Source organism: Oryzias latipes, chromosome 13, assembly GCF_002234675.1.
Source record: "Oryzias latipes chromosome 13, ASM223467v1".
NCBI classification, from domain to species: Eukaryota; Metazoa; Chordata; class Actinopteri; order Beloniformes; family Adrianichthyidae; genus Oryzias; species Oryzias latipes.
This window is the reverse complement of record NC_019871.2, coordinates 28,328,952-28,348,794: the sequence shown is the minus strand read 5'-3', so window position 1 is coordinate 28,348,794 and position 19,843 is coordinate 28,328,952. Positions and strand designations below refer to the sequence as shown.

The 19,843-nt window shown below is 41.5% G+C and overlaps 1 protein-coding gene across 2 annotated transcripts; it reads right to left on the bottom strand.

Annotated features, from left to right (window-relative positions):
• Positions 1 to 7,689: 7,689 nt before the first annotated feature.
• On the bottom strand, positions 7,690 to 13,520 carry LOC101156910 (matrix metalloproteinase-20-like). Of its 2 annotated transcripts, XM_011482974.3 has the most exons (11): positions 13,217 to 13,520; positions 12,520 to 12,776; positions 12,270 to 12,418; positions 12,054 to 12,179; positions 10,099 to 10,260; positions 9,894 to 10,008; positions 9,680 to 9,822; positions 9,439 to 9,595; positions 8,956 to 9,059; positions 8,026 to 8,875; positions 7,690 to 7,947 (listed from the first exon to the last, which is right to left on the bottom strand). In XM_011482974.3, the coding sequence occupies exons 1-10, from the start codon at positions 13,478 to 13,480 to the stop codon at positions 8,766 to 8,768; spliced, it is 1,587 nt and encodes a 528-aa protein (XP_011481276.2). In that variant the 5' UTR covers positions 13,481 to 13,520; the 3' UTR covers positions 7,690 to 7,947; positions 8,026 to 8,765. The 2 variants fall into 2 exon arrangements, with proteins under 2 accessions (XP_011481276.2, XP_020564137.1); XM_020708478.2 differs by having other exon boundaries at positions 12,054 to 12,418.
• Between the last annotated feature and the right edge of the window lie 6,323 nt (positions 13,521 to 19,843).

The following is a 19,843-nucleotide window of genomic DNA, read 5'->3' as shown; positions in this document are numbered from 1 at the left end:
GAGAGCACCGCCGGGCCCAGGGAGCCGGCACCCAAGGGACACGGCCGCCATCGCCAAGGGGCCCGCACCCCCCACCAGGGAAGGGGTAGGGGACAGATGGACCCAGGTCCCACCTTCCTTGTAAAATGTGTGTGCGTGTATGGGTGTTTGAGAGGGTGTTTGTGTGCATGTGTGTGTGTTTATGTTTGAATGTATATATTGAAGGGGGAGGGGTGTGTGTACTAAGGGGGGTGCAGTTAAAATTGGCGAGTAGGGCACTAAGGGGACATCTCCTGATTACTCACAGTGATGTCCCCTCACCCTCCACACCAAGGGGCCCTAAATGTCTAAGGTGCGGTTAAAATTGGCGGGTAGGGTGCCAGGAGGACATCTGCTGCTTGCTTGCAGTGATGTCCAAGCACCCCCCCTACCAAGGACCCTACATGTCTAAGGTGCAAATAAAACCGAAAGAGGGGGGGCCCACTCCATACGGCAACCATAGGAGGGGGGCCACTGCCAAGTAGCCCCCCCCAAGGCGCATCGCAGGCTAGACCCCCCACCCCCTCACCCGAGGCTGGTGGTCGGAGTTGGCTTGTGGCGAGGCTGGAGGTCAGCGATGGCTCGAGGCGAGGCTGGAGGTTCTTGGTGTTCCAAGAGGTTCTGTGGCTCAGGTAATCCGGTGACTCAGCTGTCCACTCGTGGTCAGAATGTCCTGAAGGCGGGGCAATACAAAAGTTAGACGTGAACATGAACACTTGGACTAAACTAGACGAGAGACGAGGTTATGCACCATCAGGGGCACTGAACTGGCGATGAATGCTGGTTCTGGATCTCCTTATGTAGGACTGGTCGCTGATGAGGTGAGTGGACACAGCTGGGAATCATCAGAAGCCAAGCAACCACTTCCGGGTGGGCCAGGTAAAAGTCTTCGATCAGGAAGGGGTCCAGGATGAGGGAGCGGGAGATCCAGGACCGCTCCTCAGGACCTTAACCCTGCCAGTCGACCAGTGTTAAAATAAATTTGTACATACATTATCCCATATTTACTCAGAACTTCTGTACTGTTGTGTTATCATATATAATAAAATGTGTTCATTGTTTTTCTGCGAGGAACGTGATCCTGGGAATGCAGTAAATGATTTTGTATTGACCCGGCGACAGCTGTTCACCTTGAATGTGCAATAAATCGGCCTAACCTACAGCGGTGAACAAATGATCACAAGGGATGTTTTGATTTGCTTCCTGTCAAGAAATGTTCAGATTGGTTTCCTAACTTATGTAAACCATATGTGTGTGTGTGTGTGTGTATGTTTCTATCCCTTACCCTTTAGACATAAATGTCACATGTTGTGTGTTAGGAAACACCCAGATTCTAATAAAGGTGGGAGCAGAGCTTTGCAAAACTCAGAGCTTGTCTGAGTACAAGCTTTACTTTGCTCTCCACGTGAAAGGAATTCCTCGAGTCTGCTTCCTTTCTTTCGGCATGCATATAATTGAGAAATGTTGGATTAGTTTTGGATCTAACAACCAGGAACTGGCACCCGGACATCCAATACCTGGCTAACCGTGAAGGCGGGGGCGCCGTCGATGACACGGGCGGCTGGAGGGGAAGCAGACGGTGGGCACAGAGGACTGTCCATAACAGGTATGATTAGTGAGACATGGAATGAAGGGTGTACCTTGAGAGCCGCCGGGAGTTTAAGACAGACTCAGGAAGGATTGATGATCTTGGAGGGGGATGTTCCGTGCCGAGAGCCAGACCTTCTGTCCAGGCTGCTTAGTGGGTCCCACCACCCTGTGTCGATTGGCGATGCGGCAGTTGCTCTCCTTGGTGCGGTGGAGAGCATCCTTGGTCTGGCGCCAGACGCGTTGGCAACGCTGGAGGTGTTGTTGGACAGACGGCACCGCCAAATCGAATTCCTGGGACGGAAACAGAGGTGGTAGGTACCCGAGGGCGGTTTCGAACCGAGACACCCCAGTAGCGGAGAATGGATGAGCGTTGTGAGCGTACTCAATCCAAACCAGAAACTGGGACCAGTCCTTGTGATTTTGTGACGCCAGACAATGGAGGGCCGCCTCCAGCTCCTGATTGGCCCTCTCTGCTTGGCCGTTGGACTGAGGGTGATAGCCAGACGATGCTCCGAGGGCGGAGCAAAAGGCCTTCCAGACTTGCGAGACAAATTGGGGTCCCCGGTCAGATACAATATCTGACAGGATGCCATGGTGATGGAACACAAAGTTGACCAGGGTGTTAGCGGTTTCAGTCGCGGTGGGTAGTTGAGGAGGGGGAGTAAAAAGAGCCATCTTAGAAAACCGGTCAATAACGGGGAAAATGACAGTTTTTTTTTATAATTTTATTTTTATTAGTTTTTGTTACATGAACACAAAGTTCAAACATCACAAAAAAAAAGAGAGAAAAGAAAAAGGTCAAGTCTAGGTGTTTCATATATCTATCTGTTGTACAGTGTCCATTTTTTCCACTTTCGGTGTAATTGTGCCTCTTGCAGCTTCAGCCTGTATGTTATTAATTCCATTGAATGCATGTTGTTGATTGTTGAAGTCCATTGCTCCTTTGAAGGGATCTCCGTAGTGCCCCAGTTTCTGGTTATTGTTTTTTTGGCGGCTAGTGACATAACTTTAAATAAATATTTGTCACTTTGGTGGATTAAGTTTCCTGAAAACATGTACAGATAAAACAGTTCTGGCAACAAAGGAATTTTGTATCCCAGCACTTTGCATGTGAGATCGCCCAGCATCTTCCAAAATCCTGTTACATTCTGACACTTCCAAAATACATGAGAGTGGTCAACATTTATTTCTCCACATCCGCGCCAACAGCTCTGATTTGTTTTCAAATGTTTGTTCTTCAGTTTAGGTGTTATGAAAAATCTAATAAGGTTTTTCCAGGCAAACTCTCTCCACGTTCGGGATCCAGTGGTGGTATGGTGGTGTTTCCACATATCTAACCAGTTCTGTTCAGTTATCCTTATGTTTAGTTCTCTTTCCCAGTTATCTTTTACTTTCAAAGTTGTGTTTTCATCATATTCCATCAATGATTTATATAGCATACTAATCAATTTAGTATTGTTGTCTTTATATGTCTTTGTTATTGTGTGAACTATCCCGCCTTCATCCCCAGAGGAGTCGCTCTCTATTGCTTTCTTATGGTAGTTTCTCATTTGTAAGTATCTGAAAAAAATCCTGTTTTTCAAGGTGAAATTGTTTAGTCAAGTTCTCAAAACTCTCCAGCTGTCCGTCCTTTTCTAGCAAGCACCATGCTGTTATTCCTTTTGTAGTCCAATATTTAAAGGTCTGATCATATTCTGCTGGTTTAAATTGCCTGTCATATGCTACCCATTTTAATTTTTTTGCACTATTTAAGATTTTGTATTTTTGGAGTAGTTTGAACCAGTGTATGATTTGTTATGGGATCTAAATGCCTTTTCTTTGTTTCATATAACTCTTTATCACCAATAATGTTTTGAATAGGTTCTTGTAAAGTTTCACATTCAAAATTTTTCCATTTTCCAGTATAATGGGGGTTACACCAACAGCATAAGTACCGTAATTGTGAGGCTATGTAGTATTCTTTCAGCTTTGGTAATGCCATACCTCCTTTGTTCTTTGGAAGCTGGAGGGTGCCGTATTTTATTCTGGATCTTTTATTGTCCCATATGAATCTGGATATTGTTTTGTCCCACGTTGCAAATTGGGTGTTGGAGACCTGTGCTGGTAGAGCTTGAAATAAAAATAAAAACCGCGGCAATATATTCATTTTCACTATTTCGATTCTAGAGCTGAAATCTAGTGGGAGTGTTGACCATCTTTCTATGTCTTTTTTTATCTTGTCTTGTACTTCTGAATAATTTTTAATGTTTATATGTTGAAAGTCTTGTGTTATTTCTACTCCTAGGTATTTAATACTTTTCATATTCCAATTGAATTTAAAGTTGTTTCTAATGTATTCAGAGGGAACATAGTTGAATGTTAGAGTCTGAGTTTTTGAAATCTTTATTTTATATCCCGATAAATTTTCAAATGTTCCCAACAGTTTCATAAACTGTGGAATTGATGATTCTGGTTGTTCGAGGTACGCTATTAAGTCATCAGCAAACAATCCTATTTTATGTTCAACGCCATTCATTGAAACTCCTTTAATTTCAGGTTTTTCTCGGATTGCCTGCGCCAGAGGCTCAATAAAAAGAGCAAACAGAGTCGGGGAGAGTCCACAACCCTGCCTAGTCGATCTTTCCAATTTAAATGTTCCTGTTAAATTCCCGTTTATTCTAATTTTAGCCGTTGGTTGTGAATATATTGTTTTTATAATTTCAACCGATTTGTTATTAAATCCCATTTTTTCTAAGACTAAGAATAAAAATTCCCAATTAACGCAGTCAAAAGCTTTTTCCGCGTCAATACTTAAGAGAACTGTACTTATATGTTCTCTTTGGGCTCTTTCAGTTATATGTAAGGTTCTTCTAATGTTATCGTGTGTCTGGCGACTTTTTATAAATCCCGTCTGGTCCTCATCAATAATGTCAGGTAAAAATGTGTTTATCCTGTTACAGATTATAGATTAAGAAATTGACCACTACATGCCTCGGGCGCTGGCCTGCTTTGGGTTTCATCGGGGGGGTTCTGTGTGCGTGCTGCATCTGAAGATCAAAGTCCGCCGGTATGAGAAGCTCTTTTTTAAACAAATCGTTTAGATAAGTTATAACTGAGCCCCCTTCAACTTCTTCTGGTAGCCCGAAGATTCTGATGTTATTTCTCCGGGCTCTGGCTTCAGATTCCGTAACTTTGTCCCGCAGAAGTTGCATCTGTTTTTGCATTGTTTTTAGCTCACCGTTCGCCTCCATGTTGCTCTCCTCCAAAGTTGCGATGCATGTCTGGGCTTCAGCTAGGTCTGCTTTTTGACTTTCCAGCGTGTTGTGGTGCTCCTTGAACTGTCGGTCCATATCTTGCCTGAGGGAAGATATTTCCTGTTTCAGTTCGTTCTTTGTCCCTCGCAGCTCTGTGTCCAAGTCATGGATCTGAGCGCTAATTTTTGCTAGCCCGTCTAGCATTAGCTTTGTGTCGCTGTGGCTTCGCTGGTTTTCGTTGTCCGAGTTAGCTTCGCTGACCGCTTCTTCGTGCTCAATATTTTCTGGTTCGGTCAGCTCGTTCACTTCTTTTTTTTTTCTTTGGCTTTTCCGCAGCGTGTTTCCTCCACTCATATCTTCTTTTGTGTTGTTTTTTTTCAAGTTTGTGGAGTTTTTAGTGAACCGAGTGCAGGAGCTTCAGACTGAGCGTGTCTCCTCTATGCCGGCATTCCGGAAGTCGGAAAATGACAGTTTTACTATGAGAGGGTGGCAGACCAGTGACAAAATCAACAGTGAAGTGAGACTAGGGGCGGCTAGGAGTGGGTAGTGGTTGGAGTAGTCCAGCTGGAGCAGAGTTCAAAGTCTTTGAGCGGGCGCAGCTGGTATAGGCCCCAATGTACTCACGTCTTTCTCCAGAGAGTGCCAGTAAAACCTCTTACGGATGAGGTTGATAGTCCGATGAACCCCGCCGTGACAGGACACCTTAGAGGCATGTCCCCAAGAAATGACCTCGGATCTGAGGGAAGATAGGACAAACAGAGTTCCTCTAGGACAGGGGTCGGGAACCTTTTTGGCCAAGAGAGCCATAAACGCCACATATTTTGAAATGTAATTTCGAAAGAGCCATACAATAATGTAGTGTCCCTTTCCCACACTGATGCATGGAGACTTAACCTCTTTTAAGGTTCTTTATTCTGGTTACTGCAGACCGCAACAAACGCCGTACAATTAATTCAGCAACTCCTGAATCTCTCCCGCCGAGACAAGAGCTCTTCTCCCTAGTTTATATTCCCCTGCTCCCGCTCCAACCCTCCCATTTCCCTTATTCGGCCCATAGCTGAACCCCATTGGTCCAAACTACCTAACAACAGGCTGAGCGACAGAACTGAGGGCCAATCAGATCTCTGCTTGATGCGTTCAATGAACTCCAGAACTTTTTAACGTGGCCCAACACCCACCCAGTCCAAGTCAGTAAGCAACGATGTTTAAAACTAAATATACAAATAAATATGTGCATTTGATGTAATTTAAACACTTTTAAAGTACAATAAATCTGTGGATTATTTTTAATAACATTGTTATGCTGTTGCTAATAAATGATGAGTATTTCTCGTAGTAGTTTTGCTGATTGTCTAGTCTGGTTGATACGTGGTGAGTTTCTGCTTCATGCAGGCGTTGAGATATTAAACGTGATCTTAGGTTGGTCCGAATGTTCTGTTGTGAGAAAGACTGCTCACATGCAGATACGGAGCCAAACACACACTGACATGCTGCAGTGAGTGACGGGCAGCAGGTTTTACGTTTTTACAATCCCTGCGCGATTCACCTTGCTGACTGTGCCCACAACCCCCCCCCCCCCCCCGCCTTTCTTCCTCACACATCCCGTCCCCGCAACTGCGCACTCTTTCTCAGAGACGGGAGCGCGCAGTTTTAGGCACGGCAATTCACAGGTTTCCGGCTGGTACAAACTCTGTGAAATAATAGATTTTTTTCTCCATGCACCGCTACTACTGCGCGCCTCTGGCATCGCATCGCGCCCTAGAAGGACTGGTCTAAGGAAAAAAAAAAGTATAGTTAAAGATTTGGTATGGTGGGTTAAGCGGGAAAGATGTTGATCCCCTAGACCAGAGGCTTCGATGGGAGTATCTAACTGTTCTGTCGGTAGAGAGAGTTTGGAGACGAGATCGAAATCTATCAGGCTTTGTTCTGCACCGGAGTCTATGAAGGTCTGCAAACTATGAACTTCTGAATTAAAACAGATCTTGACAGGTAAGAAAAAAAAACAGAGTCTGTGTGACGCACAGAAACACCCGCCCATAGCCTGCCTCCTAACGGGGGATTCGGGAGTTTAAATGAATTGGGCACTGATTTACTAAATGTCCATGTTTGCCACAATAGAAGCACAAGCCTTCTTCGCGACGCTTTTGTCGTTCTTCAGCGGATAGTTTGGAGTGTCCTGTTTGCATAGGTTCCTCTAATGACTTGGGAGGATGAATGATCTGAGAGCGAGGAGGTGAGTTAAGAGTAGCGGAGGTGGCTGTGGTATTGTTAGATTGTTTGCACTCATTGAGCCGCTCCCGAAGCCGGATATCAGAACGGAGGGCAGCGGTTACAAGTTCTTCATATGTGGTGGCTTCTGGTTGGGTCCAAAGGCGATCTTTAATAGGTTCATTTAAAGATTTATAAAAGACACCTTTCAAAGCTTGATCGGGCCAGCCGGCTTCTACCGCTAGGATGCGGAAGTCAATCACATGATCGCTTATCGAACGATTGCATTGCTTAAGGCTTAGCAGTTTTCGGGTGTCTTCTTCCTGTTTGCGGGGCTGATCAAAAATTAACCGGAACTCACTGATGAAGCGATCATAGGACAGTATAGAAATGGGGTTGGCCGAAATGTATGCTTGAGCCCATTGTAGCGCTTTATTGCGAAGGGAGTTAATGATTAGCGGCGGCCATTCGAGTTAAGGCATCTGCTTGGCGTTCGAGCATGATACCCTGCTGGTTAACTGCGAGCCGAAGTCCTTCCGGGTCAGCTGGGTCTGGAGTTTTGCAAATTCGTTTAGTCATTGCAAGCTAGGCGAGGCAGGCCCTGCGCTGGAACCCGTGAGGAAAACACAAGGTGATGAAGTTGGTAAGTCAAGTTTTAATGATATTCTGAGTTGCTTGAGTTCTTGATGTGGCTGGAGGCTGGAGAGCAGCGGGTGAAGTAGCTGGAAGTAGCTTGAGGTATTTATGGCTTGAGGCTAGGCTGGTGGTCGGAGTTGGCTCGTGGCGAGGCTGGAGGTCAGCGATGGCTCGAGGCGAGGCTGGAGGTTCTTGGTGTTCCAAGAGGTTCTGTGGCTCAGGTAATCCGGTGACTCAGCTGTCCACTGGTGGTCAAAATGCCCTGAAGGCGGGGCAATACAAAAGTTAGACGTGAACATGAACACTTGGACTAAACTAGACGAAGGATCAGGTTATGCACCATCAGGGGCAACACACTGGCGATGAATACTGGTTCTGGATCTCCTTACGTAGGTCTGGTCATGATGAGGTGAGTGGACACAGCTGGGAATCATCAGGAGCCAAGCAGAGAGGGGAGGGGGAGGAAAGCTGACAGAGGCACCATGACATTATTCAAGAGTGTGAAAATTTACAAACAAGATTTAGTTGATAAAAATAACTAGAATGCCATCAAGCAGAGACTGGGTCTCAATTTTCTCCAGTTTCCCAGGCATACAGAAGGAAAACGACATGGACGACCAAAATCACACGTTGATAAACACATAATATAGCAGTAACATTGTGAATAAGCAGTAACACATGGATTTCATCCGTTGGTGCTTATGGTTTCCTGGAGATGCAGTGCAACGTGTATAAAAAAATACAAATGTATTTTAAATCATCTTCACAGTTCTACAGAGTCATGGGAAAAGAAAAAGAAAAAAGAAAAACTTTTCCCCACATCCTTTTCTTGCTCTTTGTGCAGCTTTTGAACTTCACTCTTTGAAAAAGGCAGTTTTTTTTATTTATTGGAAAGGCCTGTTTTAAGACACAATGTTTAAGAAAACATGTTTTGAAGAAAAAACAACATAATATTGACACAGAAATGACAAAAACATTTTGAAAAGAAATGTTTAGCTATGTATTCATTCAAAGACAATATTCATGCTCAGCTTAATTAGCAGCTTCAAAATATACTCAAAAAGTTCACTGTTAATACAACTATTTAAGTCTGCATCCCAGCCAGGAGTTTCCAGGAATAATCTTCACCACCCGTTTCTGTTTCAAGTCATACTGGTAGGATTTTGGCCCACTCAGGAGAAAGATGCTACCTGAAATCAGAAAGCAGATGTCAACATTGGTTTTCCTGTTCAGGTTGACTCCACACAAACGCCCTTTCTTTAATTTTTACCGTGTATCCTGAAAGCCGCATCCACTCGTCTTGGAAGTCCGCGCGAGTTTCTCTGGATGAGTCTGGGGTAGCTATATTCCAACTGCCTCTTGACCTCATCAAATCTGGTTTTGGATTAAAGGTCAGAAAATGTCGGTATTGTGAAAAAGTGCAGCCACACCAGTAATTACTTTTTGTACCTAGTTTCCTTCTCTTTTTAATACACTTATATGGCAAAGTTCTTTGCAGCTAAGCAACTATTAAAAAAGAATCAAACTGTCTCAATGGATTTAAAAAAATCATTTTACAAAAAGTAAGCAAATTAATCATTTCTTTTATTGACGGTGTATAAAGGTGGATTGGCCCTTTGGGATGAAACATCTCGTTTTCTAGATGTTACTGTTATTATAAAATTTGTGGCAATGGCAGCTCAGCTACTTGATATTTTTGCTTTATTTTACAGTAAACATTGAATTTAAAATATTGTACTGCTTCTGTTGTTACCTGTAATAAAACGGTCCAGTAAAGAACACAGTTTTTCCTTGTTCGCTGATGTGCACGGCGGCGTCAATGTGCGTGACTCTTGAGGGGAAGCCGTAATCCTGGATAGAGCCAACGCGGCTTCTTGACTTTAGTTTTTCAACCACCCAGTACTTTTGGCCTAAAAAGAAATGCATTTTCTCACACAAGGCCAATGCAGAAGTCTCAAACCAATAAGGCCCGAGTGACACTTTGCACACTCTACCGGTGAATATGTACGCCTCTCCTTTGGAAGGAATGTCATAAGCTGCATCGATACGATCATTTATTCCAGGTAAATACGTCTTGATGAGGCCTTCGGTCAGCTGATTCCAGTAAGAGCCGTTTATTGTTCTCATCCACATGTGCCTTCAAAAGAAAAGACAGAAGCTACCAATGGAAAATCATCTCGGTTGGCGTTCTGAAGGACTGCAGAATACCTGTTTTTTAACAGAACTATAGAATCGTCAATAATGGCAGCTGCATCAAAAGAAAAGTCAGGATCACAATTTTGCGGTGCAGTTGACTGAATTTCCACTTTTTGGTTGGGTTTTCCTGAAAAACAGAAATAATATTTATTTAAACGTTTTTAATAAGGAAAGAGTTTTTCCCTTTTGCTTTTTGGAGTGGGGAGTTCACGGTTACCATAGAGCATTTGAATCCCAAGCATGTCATCTTTGGACAGAGCGTGCTGGGTGCTGCTGTGATACCGGTAGTTTGGATACATGATGGCGCTGCGGTCTTTTGAGTGAGACAAGCCCAGCGAGTGACCGATCTCATGAGCTGCAACAGCAAACAGGTTGTAACCTGAAAGACAGTCATATGACATCAAATCATAAAGGACCTGGATAAAACAGTTTCGTTAATATGGAAACTTCATGTAGAGCTCATGGCAACAGTAGCTAAAGGTACAAGGTTGTATTATGGTACACTGAAAACCACGGAGCCAAGACATTCTGACCTCCAGTTTGAAGCAGCTTTGAAATCAAAGGTAACTAGAGGCGGATCACTTCACCAGGTAACCACTTGAAGCAAGTCAGCCTTTATAAACTTTAAAGAAAAACAGCCTAGCTTCACCTCGGGAATAAAAATGTTTGCACTGTGGTTTTTAAAGCCTTTTTATCTGTATATGGTAAATAGCGTATACTTGTATAGCGCTTCTACCTTCCTCGAAGGCCCAACGTGCTTTACATTCATCCATTCACCCGTTCATCCATTCACCCGTTCATCCATAAATCCATTCACCCGTTCATCCATTCAGACATTCATCCATAAATCCATTCATCCATTCACCCATTCATCCGTTCATCCATTCACCCGTTCATCCATTCATCCGTTCATCCATTCATCCATTCACCCGTTCATCCATTCACCCGTTCATCCATTCAGACATTCATCCATTAATCTATTCGCCCGTTCACCCGTTCACCCGTTCATCCATTCACCTGTTCATCCATTCATCCGTTCATCCATTCATCCATTCATCCATTCACCCGTTCATCCATTCACCCGTTCATCCATTCACCCGTTCACCCATTCATCCATTAATCCATTCTCCCATTCATGGCTACTTCTCTGCTAACCACTGGTGTCAATCTTCCACCAGAGGCAAGGTGGGGTTCAGTGTCTTGGCCAAGGACACTTTGAACCTACAGTCTTTCGATCAGAGGTCGACCGCCCTACCACTGCACCACGGCATATAGATTTAACAATCCTCAAACTGGAGCTTTATCTTTTATTTACAGACGACCAATAAATCCAGCATTCAAGAGAGGTCTCATCGGATATTTCCAACAACTGTCTGGTTTATTTTTTCTTTGTGTTTGGTCCTTTAAATACATTTTAATGATCAGACTAGATGGCTGAAAAGCTAGCTTTTTAACCAGCTCAACACAAACTAGGTTTCCCCATCCTCTTTAAAGTCCAACTCCAATCATTTTCTGATTTATTTTTTAAGGCGTCCCCAGTGCTCCTTTATGTATGATTTTTAGCCCCAGTTAAAAAACCTGAGTCGTTTCATAAGTTCATTAAAAATTCACCTGACTGTTGGTGTGGAGTAAGCCTGCGCTCATTTCCCATCATCCACCTGCTTCCACTCTCCCCCGCTAGCTTCCAGCCTCTCACAATCGCTGACTAATATTAGCAGTGCAACAAAAATGGACGAGCAACATCAGAGCCATCCAGCCATCCAGTTCTGATCCAGTTTCCAGCTCAGAAGAGGAAAACAAAGACGCTAATGAATCTAGTCATCTTCAAGTAGATGCATCAGGATGGAGTGGAGCAGGGAGCTGGTGGCCTGTCGATCGCAGGTTCAACGTATTAAGCTTTTTCAAACAGCATTTTTTTATTGACTATGATTTGAATGAAGAAATACTATATTAAAAAATAAAACACACTTTTAAGTTTCATTTTCTTTAAAAATGTTCCCCATCATTGAAAAAAAAAGCTGCAAGAACACGTTAAAACCACCAAAACACCTTTTTCATTGGAGGGGGTCTTTACAGGGTAACCATAGAAAAGTAAAAAGAAATGCTGAGGTATTGTGAGTTAAAGTTTGTGTTTGGTTTGTGTTTTTCTCCAGACTACAAAAAAACACTAACCTTGGTTTCCTGCCGTCCACGTCTCATCTTCATCAAAGTGCACATCCCCCCCCATTCTTTCTCCCGGCTGAAAGGCGTGAGCGAGCACACCGCCAGGTCCATCAAAGGGGAAGAAATCTCCGTGAGCTGCAGCAGCGAGAGAGAGGCTTTGTAACACTAGAAATGACTGTATACACCAACCCAACAGGTGCGCCATAGAAATGTGCTTAAATTTACTTTTTCGGGCAAAGGTGAGTACAATATCAGCGCTCCCACTGGTGACTTGTGTGAACCTGAGCGGAGCTGCTTCCCTCCACATTTTCAGAGCTGAGTGAAAAGCTTTTTCCACATCCTCTTTGCTCATGTCCGGAGTGTATTTTGCAATCCTGCATTGTGGTGAAAAAGACAAACGCACAGATGATGCATTCAGGATTACCAAACACTTCTCTGTCGTGTCAGATTAAAGCGTTGGCAGATGTGACCTCACTTGTATGTGACGTTGTGATTCTTCCACTTAGGCTTGAAGGGGTAAAAACCGAAGTTCTCCACATCTGGAACTCCACATCTGGGCAGCTTCATGACACTCAGAGTGGAAGAGTCCAAACCTCCAGTTTCTCTGAGGCCAAAAAAGTTTTGCATTTCTCTGATCTTCATCTCCATAGCTGATACAGACCTAGTCCTCCTCTGTGGAAATCGGTCTCCTCTGTCTGTTTGCTTCAGACCGTAGAATGTCTTGAGGTAGATCTGTTGAAACACATCGTACGTCATAACTCTAAATTGTGTTTATTTTGTCTGCTATCATAGATTAAAGCTTAGTAACACAAAGGTTTAAAACAAAACAGAAGATTCATTTTTGCCAAATTACAACAACACATTTTAAAAAGGGACACAATTAATACAATAGAATAAAATAAAAATACAATTAAATAAGTCACTATGACTGAGTTTTAGGGCCAGTTTACCAACAACTTTTTCTTTTTAATTATGACTTTTAAGTTGTAAATTTACGAAAAAAAAAGTCATAACTGTTAAATTACGTGAATAAAGTTGTAAATCTACGAGATTTTTTTCTCCTAAATTTAATAATTTTTAAAAAATCAATAAAATTTAAATTTATTTAGTTTAATATAAAATTAATACGTTTTTATAAATTATTCTCTTCTAATTTGGCAGTTAGCACAAACCTCAGCCAGCTCCACATCCTCAGGCTTGAGATGTTGATTCCCATCAATTGGTCGAGTCCAGGAGATTTTCACAAACACCAGAGAGCTCAAGACAGGTATCCACAGCAGCCCCATGCTTCCAGTGTTCATCTCACAAGGCTTCGCCTTTATGGGATGGCGCTTCTGGCTGATCACGTGAATCACAGATTCAGGGAGTTTACACCAGATTGCAGCCGTCCTGATTTTAAGAGGTTCTTGCGGTTTGAAGCCCTGTAAAAAATGCATTTTTGTCTGGGATTTCTGTCTGCATCAGTTATGATGTTTGCATGGCATGTTGCACAGTATAGAATTTAGTACAGAAAGGTGGGAAAGAAATAGCTAAGTGGACAGGTTCAAACCTGCAAGAGTTTGTGTGCACAAACCTATCCTCAGCCTTGTTAGCAAAACAGACTGAAGGATAAAAAGATAAATATCTTGGAACATTTTAGGTCATTCTGCTAAAAGCAGCTCTACTTTTCCCTTTACCCATGATCAACATGTATTCTATTGTACAGTGTTAACCTCTTCTGTATCCCTTGTGCTATCCTAGGCACTTTAGCATTGGGAGTGGGGTCATCTAGACCCACTAGACAGTGCTCTGAACCTTTTTTCTTCAATGATTTGTGATCTTCACTGGTGTCCATGGATTGCATGAAATCTTTCCACCTTTATCCACCTTTGTCATGGTAGGAAGAACACGTCAATGTAAGGGTGGGGTCATCTAAGATAGAACAAGGGATACAATGATATTTCAACCATGTTTTCCACTTCTAAAGAACAGGAATGTAGTTTTTTCCCCCATCAGGTTGTATTCAAGGTTTTCAGGATTCTTTTTTAACTGCATGAGTTTTATTCAAGAGTTTCAGCAGCAAAGCAGGAATTTGCTGTTTCACTTTAAAACCGTGCTAGAGGGTGTAGTCGTGTATCATCTGTGTGGCCAGAGATCAGATGAAATCTAAAAACCAAACAACAACTAAAAAAAAAACAACAGAAAACAACGATTTTTAAAAGAAATACTCTAAACATCACATTAAGTCTTTCACACTTTTGATCACGGTGGCGTCTGCTGATGATTGCAAAATGCATTTTTGTGTAAAATTACAGTGTGTTGCACAGAGTGGCAAATTATATGGTTTAGAAAATAGATGGCATCTACAGTGGCTGTAAAAACTGAAGGAAAAAAAACTAAACCTACATATCTACCCCTAATTTTACACTTTGCAAACCCCCCCCCCCCCCCCCCCCCCCCCCCAAAAAGCTGCCGACTGTTCTTCATACCATAGTATGTCTTTGGTGGCACAAGTGCATAAGAAATTATGTAAAGCTATAGAGATTCTTAACAGCTACCTGTGTTTGCTCTCCATCTTTAATGAACTCTACAGTCCTATATTCTTCTATGTACCCGAAAAGAAATGGTACCATCTTGACCTCTTTTTTCACATACATCTGACAGAAATGTGAAGCAAATTTGTATGTTTGCTGATCTTCACCTTCCAGCTTTACCTTCCCCATCAGCAATGATGGATGAACAGCATTGAAAGCCTAAAAAAATCAAAGGCTAACTCTAATATTGTTCCCAGGGTCCATGGATTCAGTCCTGTGCAAGAGTGCATGAACATAAAAAAAGTCTGAAAAGAAACAATGTAAAAAAAGGTTTACATAGCAATTTAAGTAATTTTGTCGCGTTTTTTTTATTAACTAAATAGCCAAAATTAAGCTAAAAAGAATCAATGCTTGGATGTTTAAAAATAAAAATGTTCAATTTAATGTAAAAAAGAACTACCTAAAAATGTTACGATAATTTAAAGTCACACTCTGATCAACTTTCAATTTATTGTAAAATTGTTCAGTGGTCTTTAAATTGTGATTATTATTTCTTAGCCTACATAAAAATAAAAACATTTGTCGTTTTCTATGACATAGTTTCTGCAGAGCGGCAGGAGTTCATCAGAAATTCACCTCTGAGTTGTGGGCGGGACCGTTGGTGCAGAGTAGGCCTATGCTTAATTCCCATAATCCCTTTTACACCCTCTCCCACTGTCTCACAGCCCCTCACAGCCCCCAACTTAACATTACCAGTGCAACAAAAATTGCAAGCAATATTGGAGCTACCCAGCCGCACAGTTTGGAGCAGGAGGGCAGCTCAGACGACATAAACAGAGATTTAAATGGATGTAGTCGTCTACAAGTGGAAACATCAGAGCAGGGAGCTTGTGGCCTGCTGATTGTAATTTGTAATTTGTACAACTACAAGCCTTTTCAGACGGTATTTTTTTCTTATTCACAATGATTTGAATAAAGAAATACTCAGAAACGCAATTTTAATTTTAATTTTCTTCATATCTGTCCTCCATCATCAGAAAAAAAAAACGATTTAATCTTTGGAGTGGGACTTTAACTTACATATTACATAGCAACAATTTGTAAAAATAAATACATAAATAAATAAATAAAATAAAAACATAAAGAGAATTGATAATTATTTATCAGCGCAACAAAGTAAGGCTTACTCCTCGGACGTCCATGAGAATAAAAGAGAAACAGAAAGTGAAAGAATTGTTTTTTAACCATTTTAAAAGAAAAAAAGGTGTGTTTCCAAAATTCAAAAATATATTTTGATTTCTTATCTGCTTTGTAGATTAAGAGCCACTCCAATGAAAAGTATGTTTTGGCTAAAAACGGTGTAATCATAACAGAAAGACCACTGGGAACACTTTTACAATCACCAAAAGATGATCAAGGTGGGACTTCAAGTGCATGTTGACAACATTTTTAAATTCAACGAAAAACCTGGTTTCTTTGGCAGTAATGGTATGTGCACATACCAAAAAAACAGAAACCAACAACATTAAATTCAATTGAACTAAGAATGTCAGGAACAACTGGAGGTAGACCTAAATGCAGGAGCACACAACTGTTGGTGGTGGAAACACTTCCCTCTGTGTTGACCTCTGATTGCATGTTTTTCTTTATACTGCTGGAAGAGAATGACGCTGTGGTTTCATTCTACGTTGCAGCTGGATTTACGTTTACTCAGCAATTGCCAAAGAGTTTCCGGTGTGTCCTGTTTGAGAACACTGCAACAGCTGTTTTGGTACAGTTCGTTTTCTTCCCCATTTTCTTACATCCATACTGAAACTCAGTCACTCCCCCCTCTGGCTAAAAACAGGCTTTAAAAAAAACTTAAAATCATCAAAGTATGAAGCAGTCTGACTGGTTTGCATCTTTTCCTTATCTTTTCAGCTAATTCACTTAGAAGCATTATTACATTAATGTAATGGGAAAGATATTAAACTTTCATAGCATTGTCATAAGAGGATTCAGAGGAAAAGCTTCTCCTACACGTTTTATATCTTATTTACATGGAAAAAAGATTCTTTGAAGAAAGTCGTGATAGTGCTATCTTAATTTGAAACACTCGTTCCCAGCATAATGACTCATAAAGATGAAACACGGGATTATAAATAAACATGGAGGTTGAAAAATATGATCACAAAACACAAGATGCTACTTGCAAAGAGGAGTTCATACAACTAAGCAGATGACAAAAATTACAAAAGGTGCAGATACTACTCATCTTTTAATCAGTTACATCTTAACAGGACTGCTGGTTCTCAAAATAATTTCAAATGTGAATGAGGTGTTCAGTCAATTTCTGAAGGCTCTTACTGTCATTCTGGAAACTCCAGGAACCATGAATAAACCTACAGTCTCAGCATAAAAGAGCTTTAGAGGTTTGAGGTCTTCATGGCATGAATATATTCAGTCACATCTTTCTGGGTTAAATGTCTTTCATAGTCTATTCTAAATTTAATTCTGGATTTTACTGTAAGAGTGGTGGTGGTCAACCCAAAAGAATGTAAATGAAGGTTTTTTTCCTCACTCTAAGAGCGATGCTTGAATTTTAACAATGTCACATTCTGTTGCTGGAAGATAAAGAAAAAAACTGCTATTTTTAACCTAAACAACATTATCATAAGCAAAAAACAAAATAGTTTTTATAGTAATGCAGAATACCCAAAAAATGCATTCTAAAGGAAGATAAATGGGCAAACTATTGGGGCTTTGTAGTTCAACATTCACAAGATAGAAGGCATGCTGGAGCATCATTTGAAATTTTTCCAAGTCATGTAAATGAAAAATAAATCCATAAAACAAAAAATAAAATCTGATCTTTAGTCAAGTTTACAAGGGAATAGCTTGCCTAGTCAAACTTAATCAGACAGATGACTCACATGCTTTAAAGCAGGGTGTCCAGACCTGCCAGATGGTTTGATCCGGCCCACTCATGAAGAGTACAAATTAAAAGAACGTTTTTAAAAAAATACAATAAAACGCACATTTATAGTCTATTCCTGTGGCGAGTTATGATTTTTTAAAGAAATAACCGATATGTGCAATTCTGCCACTAGGGGGAGCAAAGGAAAAACAAACAGGTGAATCAGCTTATCTCTCCACATGCCAAAAGCAAATACATACAACTCTGCATCTGGGTAAACTGCAGTTTGGTTCCCCACGAGCCTCACCGCTGTTACATTGCTATAAGAATGATCAGTAGTGACACCCTAATGACCAACATGTCAAAAAGATAAAAATGTTGAAGTGAAGTGCTTATCTTTCCAGGAAAAATGGAAAGAGTTGTATTTGTTAACAGAGCTGCATGCAAAACCCGCATGCTTGTATGTCATCAACAGGTCTCAGTGCTCGAAGAATATAACATTCAGCACCACTACGAGACTCACCATAAAGAAAAGTTTCACCATTTGGAGTTAGGAAAAGAGAAGATTTAGAAACCATTGGCTGGACTGAAGAACAACCGTCTGCATTTACTGCAGCCGTGACTCAGTGATGGAGCAGTGACAGACACCCTTTTGCAAACAAGTTGGAGCAAACATCCAAACCATTTTCAGATGATGAATTATTGAAAAAATGCTGAAAGCTGCAGAAGTCTTGTGCCCCAAAAAGCAATCGACCTTTGCCAACATAAATCTGTCAGGGATTATGATTGCAGATACAACATCTCTGAGGAGACTTGGCCGCCGAATGAAGAAATCCAGTCATTCATTGCATTTTTGGGCTATAATGATGAAAGCACCAACATCACAGTTATATACAACTGTGCCTATTAACTATAGGTGTTGAAGGGACGTCACGGCAGAGTTTCTGGAGTTGATGGACACAACAACAGCTGATGACATAGTCAGCTCTCTAGTTACTGAACTGGACAATGTTAGAGCGAACTGATCACTGATGTCAGTCTGGTCACTGATGGCGCCCCTTCAAAGGTCAGGAAGAAGTCAGGTGTTGCTACAAAATTCAGACAAAAACCAGGAAAGGATTCTTGGACATTTCATTGTGTTTTGGACACTTTAATGACAGTAAATGTGTTTCTGCACAGGATCTGAATCCTGATATTGATGGACGGGTGAAGTTTCAGGAGAGAAAGGAGGTTAACTCCAAATTCTTATGTTTACAAATAATAATAAATATAATCATTCATCTTCTTCTGTTTATCCCTTTCGGGGGCTGCCGGAGCCTATCCCAGCCATTTATGGGTGAAGGCAGGGGACAACCTGGACAGGTCGCCAGTCTGTCACAGGGCCACAATCACACATCCATTCACTCTCACATTCACACCTATGGACAATTTAGATTAACCAATTAACCTATGAAGCGTGTTTTTGGACGGTGGGAGGAAGCCAGAGAACCCGGAGAGAAACCACACATGCACAGGGAGAACATGCAAACTCCACACAGAAAGGTCCCCCATTGTTGTTCTGTTTCAGGTCCCCCAGCCGGGACTTGAACCAGGGGCTTTTTCTTGCTAACCACTGCTCCACAGTGCAGCTAATAATAATTATAATAATAATAAAAATAATCATGCATAATGCATTAGATTTATCTGCGCTTTTCCAGACACTCAGTTCTTACTCAAGTTCTTACAGTGTGTCCATTATTCATTAATACTTGAAGATGGTAACTACTGATGTTGCCACAGCTGCCCTGGGGCAGAATGACAGAGGCGTGGCTGCTGGTACGGCCCCTCTGACCATCACCGGGAGATTCAAGCACATATACACCAGTCACACATGTCTACAAGTTTCATTTGGTTTAATTTTACATTGATTTGCAAATTTACGTTTTAGGCAGGGTGTTTCATTTTTTCCGTAGCCCCTCTTGAGTTTAGTATCAGGATTGCTTCAGTGTCACATGTAAAAATTCAGCCTGTATAGAATTGAATAAACTAATATTTCAATATTTTTCTAAAAGTGAAATGCATTTTATTTGAGATCCATTGGCCTCTGTGAATGAATGTGTCAAAATAAGTGATTAGGCTACAATGTTGGTTGAGGCATTTTTCCAACTGAAAAAGCGAAACAAAAGCAAAGAATAGTGAAAGCAAACAACAATTGAGGTGTTTAAAACCAAAGTAGACTTAAAGAGTATATGTGTGTGTGCACATGAGTGTTTGTCTACGTGTGTGGATATGAGATCATGTTTGTTGGAGGCATTTTAAAATAACAGCAAAAATCCCCTCCTGCCCCCTAAATTCAAACTTCCCCTTAGCATGAGTCAGCAGCTGTCAGACACAGCTGAAGAACTGGTGTT